At 36.6% G+C, this 11,246-nt stretch overlaps 1 protein-coding gene across 1 annotated transcript; it reads left to right on the forward strand.

The window, feature by feature from the left end:
• Positions 1 to 7,420: 7,420 nt before the first annotated feature.
• LOC115070850 (keratin-associated protein 6-5-like) lies at positions 7,421 to 8,585 on the forward strand. Its single transcript, XM_029564858.1, has 2 exons — positions 7,421 to 7,468; positions 8,292 to 8,585. Exons 1-2 carry the CDS (start codon positions 7,421 to 7,423, stop codon positions 8,583 to 8,585), a joined length of 342 nt encoding a protein of 113 aa, XP_029420718.1.
• The last annotated feature ends 2,661 nt before the right edge of the window (positions 8,586 to 11,246 follow it).

The raw sequence follows: 11,246 nt of genomic DNA on the forward strand, positions 1-11,246 counted from the left end.
CCCCCCTTTACTCTCTGCCTGTCAATTTATGAAATTTCAGCTCTTTCATGAAGGTCATCTAGAATCTTTATGAAAAGTCTCTTGCAGTTTCGTTTTGTCTTTTCTTGCCTTCAGCCTAAATACTAGGAAAATTCCTCAACCTCTCTTCACCTCATGCCATGTTCATTCCTCTGCTTTTAATAGATTTTTGTTAGCTCTTTCATTGCAAGTACATACTATACATTTTCAGATCTTTATATTTGCTTCTCTTCTTGAGATAGCTTTATACAGTAAATTGCTCATAAATATTGTAATTTCTTTTGAGACAGGGTCTTTTTATAGCTACCAGCTGGCTTGGAGGTCACTCTGTAGATTGGGTTGACTGCCATCTCACAGATGTCTGCCTGCCTCTACCTTTCAAGTGTGCTGGGATTAAGGATTATGTGACTTGGCTAAATACTGTAAATTTTAGAATTTCAAATAATGTGAGAAATGATTTTCTCTTTCAATAGGGATGTTTTGAAAGTTGAGTTCATTCTTAATTTTTTATTTAGTCTTTGATTATTTTTTTTCTTTTAAAAGTATTTTTATTCAGTGGAGCCTTGTGGCACACATCTTAATCTGAACACTGGGGAGGCAGAGACAGGCAGATCTTGTGAGATCTAGGCCAGCCTGGGCTACATAATGAGTTCTAGTCCAGCTGGAGCTATCGGAAGACCCTGTCTCAAACCAGAGCAAAATGCATTAGTTCAAAGCCTACTGAAAAATTATACATACAATATCTATACATGAGTCTATGTGCATAAAAAGAAACAGTGCCAGGCAGGAGAAACCTCCCTTTGAGTTGTTGGCCAGGGTAGTCCAAGAAACATCCAAAAATTACACAGGCTATTGCCATAGTCCTTGATTGCCTCTCAGAACCTGAAGGTAAGACCTTATTGCTAAAGACAAGACATACATCAGATGCAGGACTTGGAGCAAGGAGCAATGTAACTGACCAGGAAGTCACCTCCTTGAAGCCTTCCTCTCATAGTTTTGGAGGATACTATCTTTATATCTTTGAGCCTTGGGAGTAGAGAGTGTGATACAGGATTTGATAAGATAAGATCCAGACAAAGCAGAAAGGACACGGTAGAATAATCTGTGTTCCAATAATATATATTTAAATATAAAACCCTAAATACTCAAAACAAAATTATATCATAAACAAATTCAGGAAACTTGCAGGCTACATCAAACATCCAAAATCAGTTTTTTTTTCTGTATGTTAGCAGTATGAAATTAAGGAAATTATCCTATTTACAATAGCACCTCAAAGAACAAAATACTTAGGCATAAACAACTGAAGATGCTAAAGCATGTCCTGCAGATACTTCAAAATGACAATTGGATGGAACTAAAGTCAACAGGAAAAGTAGAAAGACGTCACATTTCATGAATTGGAAGAAGTAATTTTTTGAATGCTGTTTATAAATCAAGTGATTTATAGCTTAAATAAAATATATATCAATACTCCTCTGGTATATTTTACAGAAATAGAAAGATAATCCCCAAAATAATTAACATGAAACCATTAAATACCACCAATAGCCAAAGAAAATCTGAGGAAGTGTAAAGAAAGAAGCCTTACACTTCCTGATTTTAAAATATATTAGAAAAGTACAGTAACGTAAACAAGCTCACTATTACTATAACAGACACAGAGACAAATGACACAGTGTAGAATGTCCAATAATAACGTTCTTGTATACAGTCAGATAGTCTCTGACATTATGTGTAAAAATCAACAATGAGGAGAGGACAGTTTCCAATATCCTACTTGGGGAAAACTGAATATCTTTTAAGATTAACTAAATCTTAATCTTACACCACACACAAAACATCAAGTAAAATAATTAAAGTTTTAAGTACAAGACTACAAAACCTAAAATTCTATAAAAAGGTAGAAAAAATCGATACTGGCTTTAGCAAAGATTTCATGGATATGATATCAAAAGCAGGGGCAAAACAAAAGTCACAGCTGCAGAAGCTGAACTATAGAAGCTCGTATGCACGTGTGCTGTCATTTATCCATTTCGCACGGATTCTAAACTTGCAACACTGTGATTCTCATCCTTTCTTTCCTAAATTAATGGATATTTACTGAGATACATGGTGCATGACCACATTTATGATTCTAAAATCAATACAAATGGCATCTTCTTTGTGAAGTACATACTTCAGATGACTGTTTTGTGCATCTCTTGGGTAAATTTGTCAATTCTAATGATGTTCCCTTCCACTCACCATGTCAGCTATTTTGATGGCTTCATATTGAAATTCTTTTAGAATTTTGCAACAAGGCTTTTCTCCCTGGAGATTTTAATAATTTGATGCCCTGTGAACAGACTTCAGTGAGTAAAAATAAAAACAGCCTGTGATGCTACACACACACCCCTGTGTGCACCTACATTTTCATGTTCATATGTAGTAAAGGTAATTTTGCTTAAAAATATGAGATTCAGTTGTCAAAGAACTTATATTTAATGACGAACTAAAATTAGGGAAAGAGACATAGCCCTGTGGTTGAGAACACTTGCTGTTCTTATACAGAACCTGCTCCAATTTTCCAGTAGCCTCTGGCAACTCATGTTCCAGGGGATGCAATGCCTCTGACCTCTGCAAGCACCTACACTTACATTCATACACACACATACACACACACACACACACACACACACAATTAAAAATAGGAAAAAATATTTTAAAAGTCTAAAAGTACTTTTTTTAAAGATTTGATTTATGCAAAATACAAAATGAATGTAATATCTTCCTCAGTAAAAATTTTGGATATTTCCAAAGGTTAATCTGAGCCTTTTTTTTTACCATGACTATTCTAGAATTAGAATAGTTATTTCAGTTAGTACGGCGCTTGCATTCTAGCACAAGGCCCTGGAATCAATGCTCATTATTCCATAAATTGGCTGTGCTGGCAGTGGTGGGCATCACTCAAGAGATGCAGTCATCTTCAACTGCACAGTGAGCTCAAGGCCAGCCTGGGCTATATGATAGCTTTCAAAAAGACAAACAAACAAAGAAATGGTGATTCTAGATAAAGAATTATTTCACAATAAGAATTATACCAAGGATAAGTAATTTAGAATATTTTAATAAAAACCAGAAGGTAAATATTCAAATATTTTCCATAACATCATGAACCATATAGCACGCATGTTTATTTTTACCTCAGCCCCAGTGCCAGCCTATACAACTGTAGCTACAGCAGGCTGTGATCATTGCTGTAACCGCATAAGAATCAGATGTAAGAGATTCATTTGAAGAATATAATCACTTCATGTATTTTGGGCTCTACAATACAAAAGGTATGTAGAAAACCATAGTCAGAACTGATTCCTTTCCTAACAAATGAGCAATAAGAAAGCACTTCAAGAATTCTTTGCAACCAGTGTAACAAAGATCCTTGCTGTGGAATGTCTGCCATGAAATCATGTGACTTTAACACAAAAATGTGCCTTTTAACTATGAGTATTTGATGGTATGATAGCTTAGCGTTCACAAGATCTTATAAACTGTACCCTATATTTATTGTTGGTTGTAATGGTGTTGATTTTAAGTGTTATGTTCTTCTTGCGGCTAAATTAAGAACTAGCATAAGGAATGCAAATGAACATCAAGTTGTCTGGGAAGAATCTCTAAAGCAGGAGTCACTTCTGGGTATAGATTGGGGTGCTTTATGCTTCAAAGAGAATTTTATATTTGTGTACAACAATTTCTTCAGGAGTATATTTTATATGGCTGTTAGACATCTAAGCCTTACCTCTCCCATTTTGCTGTGCATTATATTCTTATTTGGAAACACTTTCCATTCAAGATTGACACCCTAGATACACAAGACAAAATCAGAGAATGGTGATTCCTCTTCTCAGGATAGAGATGGTAATCTCTGGCTCAAGAATATTTAGGTTCTACATTAAAGTGGTTTTTTTTCTATGTGCTTCAATTTACTTTAAAGCACTTAAATTCACTAATGCCTATCAAAATACAGGTAACTATATAATCATAATGAAGATTTTCTTGATGAATCTGGCTTTGTCCTATGAAACCTTACATTTTTCATTCTTTGTCTTCCTGTGCTGAGCATTGAACTTGAGAACCTATGCATACTAGCCAAATGCTCTAAAAATATATACATCTTAGCCTTAAATTTTCTATAATACATGAAAGCTATCTAATATTAGACAGATTATTAGAATTGACTCTCCAAAGATAATTGTACACACTAAACTTCATATTACTGCTTTTAAAATTGACTATCTTAAAGGTCAGTATATTAATATAAAACTGGAATAAATGCATTTTATCCACTCACTCAAAACAGTGTACATGTTTATCTTTTAAAACCCCAAGGGAAGCCAGGTGTGGAGGCGCATGTCTTTAATCCCAGCACTCAGGAGGCAGAGGCAGGCGGATCTCTGGGAGTTCAAGGCCAGCCTGGTCTACATAGTGAGTTTCAGGACAGCTGGGGCTACAGGGAGACACTGTCTCAAAAAGACCAAAAAAAGATAAAAACAAAACAAAAAAACCAAGAGATATTTAAGTAGATTTAAAAAAAAGACATTTGAAAGAAACAAAGAACATATAGTCTGTGGGATATTTGAAATTATAAACAGTAATTCTTTCAAATGCCTGGGTATGGATTATATTAAAAATAAGGTACACAAACAGGAATATAAAATTTTACATAGGTGAGAGCTATGATGTATATGGACATTAGACATGAAAAATAAATATTTAGTACACTATAAATTTCATATTGGAAAACTATCTTGCATTCTTTTATGTCTAACTTTTCTTTTAATCCCCATCATGATCCCACCTCCTGTCAATATTTACAATGGTGACGTAGGAATGTGGAGTCTTTAAAGGTTTCTGTTCTCACAAAATTACTCCTTTGAATAGTTACAGGGTAAGTTAGAGACAGAAAATAAGCAAATAAATTATTAGTTAAATAATTTCTGATACTGACAAGAACCTCTCAATCATAGGAACCAGTGAATGGAATAACTTAATTTTTATCTGGGGTTACAAACATGAAAAATGATGTCCAGGGACTAAATGGTCATCCATGCATGAGAAGAATTGAGACATGCTTATTTTTAGAAAGAAAGATTGGCAGTTCAAAGATTAAGAACTTTAGGAGGAATAACTAATCTCTTCTGAGATGCTGAAGAGTAGCTATGTGTGAGACCTTGCAAACTGAAGGAAGCAGGAAAGCGCTCCAAGTGAGGGGAGCCTCCTGGAGGACAGGCATCCTCATCCCGTTGGAATCTGTGAAGGATATGCTCCCAGGCTGAAATCTCTGCAGGATACCCTCCAGGGGAAGTAGAAGGTGATTTTTAAAAAAATATTTTAAAATTTATTATTTCTATTTTGTGTGTATGAGTGAACTAACTGCCTGCATGTGTGTAAGTGCATCCATGTAGTGCAATGCCACTGGAGGTCCGAAGAGGGCCTCAGGTCCCCAGGAGAACTGGAGTTATGAATGGTTGTTGGCCATCAAATAGGTGCTGGGAATTGAACCCGGGTCCTCTGCAAGAGCAGCCAGTGCTCCTAACCACTGAGCCATCTCTCCAGCCCAGAAGGTTAATTTTTAGTGTGTATGATGCACAGAGAATGCACTTAGTGCTACAAGACTCTATCTTGGTGATGTTAAATGTCTAATGGATTTTAAAAATGAAGACTTAGTATTTCAGTAGTTAACCGATTATATAGTCAAAACATTGAAAGTTCAAGACCATAGTTTGAGACAGAGGTCAAATTGTCCAAGATGATAAAGAAAAGCATGACCAGACAAATTTGACCTGGGAAAGAATATGTCATCACTGAATGTCTAGGTCAAGGGACTTGGACTTTGTTTCAGACTTCAGCAAAATAACAAGAAATAAACTATACTGTGATTAGGGAGTTCTCGGTGGGAACGTTGTAGTTCAAAAGTCCAAATCACTGAGAGAAAGGATGTAAATGGAGCACAGATATTAGACATAAATATTTTGAATAAATATTTTATTTTATTTACTTTTTTTTTGTCTTTTTGAGACAGGGTCTCCCTGTAGCTCCAGCTATCCTGGAACTCACTATGTAGACCAGGCTGGCCTTGAACTCACAGATATCTACCTGCCTCTGCCTCCCGAGTGCTGGAATTAAAGGCATGCGCTACCATGCCTGGCTGAATAAATATTTTAAATAAAAGGAGTGGTGAACCAGAGAAGACCTCAAGAGCTGATGAGAATTTCCTTGGGGAAAGATGAGTTTGTTTTGTTTCTGTGGGCTATAAATGCTAGTTATATTTCAGAGCACTAGGCAAGGAAATTTGTTTTTAAGGGGAAAGGCATGCTATGTAAACAGGCATACCAAGAGGATTTTTAGGGCAGTAAAACAGCATGATACAACATGGGGGATGCACACATTAAACGTTTATCAAGTCCAAAGAAAAAGCATCATCAACAGTGAGCATGAGCATGAATTATGGAATCTGGGAGCTGATGATATGTCAGTGAGATGCATATATTGCATTAGTTGTGTGACACTGTGGTCTTGGATGCTGATAAGGCAAAAGCTGTTCAGAGGACAATACAAAAAGTATGTCAGAAATTTCTCTACTTTCTGCTTGATTTTACTTCAAATATAAAAGTGCTCAAAATAAGTTATTCATTAAAAACAGAAATGGTATTTTACATAAAACACTCATTGATTATAAAACTAAATATTAATTCTTCATAAGAAATCAATAGCTTGTAAGGTTAAGGTTAAGGGTAAGAGACTTTTCCTCATAAAATTTTATGACCTTAGTTATAGGACAAATTGTAATTTCTGACATTTTCAAGTTATGAAAGTATTTCAATGATTATTTTCTTTACTAATTAATATAATTTAACAAAAATCTTTTACATATAATAATTAGGACTTAAAGTTCTAAAATGACTTATTTCAACTACTACTCATTTAAAATTTCAGATTTCATCATGAGTACTTGGTGGGGTCTAGCATATGACATTTGAGGCAATTGATACTTACTTCAGGGAGAATTAAAAGTGACATATTCAACACTTCTTAACAGTTATTACAGAAGGACTGAGATAATACATAACCATAATAATGTTCATAGTTTACAAACACACACTTGCTATTATAAGTGTATGGAAAATGATTGCATTTTGTTTACTAAGATAGAAATATTCCTTTGATTGAGTCTACTTTCTGTCATTTGAATTACTTGTCAAGGCAGATGGATGAAAGAGATTGAAAATATCTTGTGTGCTGAATTCAAAATGAAAGTTAAGTACATGTAGAGGAGTTCCTGTCTTCAACCTATTTTACCAGTACATAAAGCAATCTCAACTCTTTGACCCTGCTTGATAGTAATATGAAAATGTATTTCAGCATGAAGCATCTTTGGACTATTACACCTCTGATCAGTGTTTCTGGACAGGTTTGTGGAATGATGATCACATATATAGAATATATGTACATACAATGCATACACACACACACACACACACACACACACACACACACACACTCCTATAGATAGAGTCAGGTTTGTGTCCCCTTCTCTTCTGCCTGGGTTCATCCACTGGAGTCCAGGGTCAACATATCAAGAATCTCACCTTTATTGAGACTGACTCTTCCTTTTCCAGCAGAAATTGAAAATAAAATTTAATTAAAAAAAAATCTCTCAACTTAATTTTTTTTTAGGGTTGCCACAAAAGTTTTATCTTGAGTCTTATAACTTTAGTACCATGTAGAAATGTCTGGCCTGTTAGTGAAACTCACATCTATGTCATTTACATTACTGGGAAGAAAAGCATTGAAAATTTCTCTGTTGTCTTTGGAGGTAGACAGAGGACACATTGAAAAATTTTTTAAAAATTGAAAATACAATATAAAGGAAATGTATTGGTTTAAATGGCTACTTTGGGGTATGCAAGGAGATGAATACATGTTTTATCTTGGGATGAGGGCCAGTCAAAATGGGTTTTCTCCAAAGGAAGCCTGCAGAAATCTGGCGGAGTTATAGACGTTTAAGTGATAATTTGTGTATAAAACTGTTTCCTGTCATTTTTAGATCTAGATTTTTCTCAGGACACTGAATTGGCAAACAAAACAAGCATCTGTAAAAACTCTGAGACTTTGAGGCTTTGTCTTATGGTTGAGAAAATAACAAACTAGTGAGATCAGTCATAAAATTAGGCAATGGCATGAGCACATGTTGGCCCCTCCCACACTGAGGACATATAAAAGGCTCTCCACAGGGAGAACTATCCAGACTCAAGTCACCTACACACCTTCTCTATCCAAGAACAACCTCAACAACCAACACCATGTGTGGCTACTACGGAAACTATTATGGAGGCCGAGGCTATGGCTGCTGTGGCTACAGAGGCCTGGGCTATGGCTATGGAGGCCTGGGCTACGGCTATGGCTCTGGTTATGGTTGTGGCTATGGCAGACTGGGCTGTGGCTATGGCTACGGCTCTAGCTCTCTCCATGGCTGTGGCTATGGATGTGGCTCTGGCTATGGCTCAGGTTTTGGCTACTACTATTAAGGAGTGCAAGGGAACCTCATCTCCCACTCTTATGAATGATGGTTCTCCAGCTTTAAATACCTAAACCTCATGCCACCACACTAAACTGGAATTTTCTCAAATTCTTATGGCCTGAAATAAGGTAGAATGCAGTTAGAACTGGTGATCTTTGCTATTTATTCTACAAGCTTTGCCTACAACAAGAGAACTTACATCAGATTTTCCCTAAAAGCTCTCTTACCTATTTCACTGGAATGACACAGACTCTGGTCCTATCTTTATAACTGCCATGTGTTAATTTGTTTCTCTGTAATTCTAATAAACTTTGTTAATCTGGAATAAGAAACCTTGTTTTCATTGGGTTTATTATGTACAGTATGATTTATTTTATCTTTCTAGATATTTTAATTTGCTTGTTTCTAAGAAAGTTTGAAATTGCTGTTTTTAGATATCTTTTATCTTTACATATCTATATCACTTTGTCTGCCAATTCAAGATTCTCCTCCTTCTCTTGGGCGCCTTTTATCTTTATTTTCTTTTTTAATTTTTTTTTTCAAAGAGGATTTTGTTTCTTTATCTTTACTTTTTGTGATACAGGAACTTGAGCCAATAAGGAAGTAATTGAGTGTAGTTTTGCCCAGCTCTGTGTCTTTCTTTCTTTCTTTCTTTCTTTCTTTCTTTCTTTCTTTCTTTCTTTCTTTCTTTCCTTTCTTTCTTTCTTTCTTTCTTTATTTCTTTCTCTCTCTCTCTCTTTAAATACTTTATGTATTCTTTTTATTTTATGTGTATGATATGCCTGCATGTATGTAAGTGCACCCGTATTGTGCAATGCCTGCAGAGGACAGAAGAGGCTGTCGAATCCCCTGGAACTGGAGTTACAGTTTTTAGCTGCCATGTGGTCCAGGGATTTGAACCCGGGTTTTCTGCAAGAACAGTCACTGTTCTTAACTGCTGAGCCATCTCTCCAGCCCCCTTTCTTTTCTTTTTTCTTTTCTTTTCTTTTCTTTTTTCTCTTCTCTTTTCTTTTTCTTCTCTCTCTCTCTCTCTCTCTCTCTCATCTCATCTTGTTTCTGTTTAGATTCTAGCACATTGAGGTCAGGATGTATGTGTTCTGAATTAAATTCAAAGTACATTCCAGGGTCCCTGCCAAGCTGTAGCAGCTCCTCCTGCTTCCCACATACCAGTTACAATCAGTCCATTGCTTTCTGTCCTGGGAAGCAATTCCTCCTGTTCTTCTTCTTGTGATGATGAAATACTGGCGTCATCACTGTCATCATGGTCTGTTCTACAATCTGGCATTTGTGGAGCACTGCACTCAAAGTCATCATCAGCTAACTTCTAAATCTGCACACCCTTCAGCATCGTTTTCCCCTCCCCCTCCGGGTTGTCTTTCTCCTCAGCAGCTTCTAGAATGTCACCAGAATGCACTGCCCTCAGTAAGAGTCCCTCTGATTGACTCTCTTTTTCTAAATTTTTATTGAGCTTCTGTGCATTTCCTTGATGAGTTCTGTACTATATACTTGTCTGTAAATATAAGGATCCATATTTTGCATATGGTAAGAAATTTCATTTGTCTAGAGATATGACAGATAACGTTTTCTCTAAGATATATGACATCTCTAGTCATATACAGTGCCTCCCACAGATTCACTCCCATTGAGAGGGCTTTTAGTTCAATTAGGTAATTGATTACTCCCCAGATAATGGCGCCACCACTGTACCAATAGAGGTAGTTCGCTGTGCTGATCATTATGGCTATTAGGTTTTAGGACTAGATTGGACCATTGATTGATTTTTCTCTAGAACTATGAGATCTAAACTTCAGGTAGAAGTCTTCCAGGTCAGTTCCTGCTCCATTACTCCAAGTCTTGTACCTTTAGTGTGTCCTGTCTCCAGCAGTAAGGTCCTGTCTTCTAGTTCTGGGAGATAACCAATTGCTCTGTCAATAGTCTGTGTTACTTTGGGAGTCTCGGACTGCTCTGACCAACCTCTCTAAGGGAGGTCTCTCCTGTCTGGCACTATTTTCCTTGCCATACAGCCAGCAGGTGTACATATACACTAATACTCAAACATTTATGTGCATTTCTCAGGGGGTTTCAGAGGTGACACATTTCCCTCTGGGTGCTGGGGAGCACCTCAAGATTCATTGGTCTCTACATTCCTTCCCACCATCTAAACTCCCTCCTCCCTCCTGAGTCCAAGCACCCCCCACAGTATCCCCACCCTCCCCCCAATAACAAACTCTTCCTGTCATTCCCTTTCTAATGAGTTCCCTCTTCTCCCACTGTGCCCCCCACATATACCTCCCTCCTCCCTTCCCAGCCTTACACTCCCACTACCCCACCTCTCCCCTGCTAACATCTGTTCCCTACTCTTCCCCTTTTTCAGGTTCTTTCTTTTCCTTTACCTCCGTGTATCGTTTTCCTTTTCCTGGTTCCAGGTGTGACATCAGAATTTATACTCACATATAAAGGATTGGTGCTATAATCCACAAATGGAGAACATGGGTTGCTTGTTTAGTATGAGTCTCTAGTTCTATCCATTTACCTGAAAATGAATGAGAAGGTCTTAATATGGTCAAAATACATTATGTGGAATTCTTAAAGAGTCAATAAAATTAAAAAAATAAAGTTTTAGGAAAACTGAAAAGTATAACTTATTTATTTACAAAAAAAATGTAAA

The sequence above is a fragment of the Nannospalax galili genome, unplaced genomic scaffold (genome assembly GCF_000622305.1).
Source record: "Nannospalax galili isolate Female #2095 unplaced genomic scaffold, S.galili_v1.0 scaffold136, whole genome shotgun sequence".
Classification (NCBI taxonomy): domain Eukaryota; kingdom Metazoa; phylum Chordata; class Mammalia; order Rodentia; family Spalacidae; genus Nannospalax; species Nannospalax galili.

What these genes read in the sequence shown, in the direction of transcription:
- LOC115070850 (XM_029564858.1), top strand. Translation starts at nt 7,421, where the DNA reads ATGAAGCATCTTTGGACTATTACACCTCTGATCAGTGTTTCTGGACAG. An exon ending in TGATCAGTGTTTCTGGACAG is followed by an intron (nt 7,469 to 8,291) that starts GTTTGTGGAATG and finishes GGCTCTCCACAG; the next exon opens with GGAGAACTATCCAGACTCAA.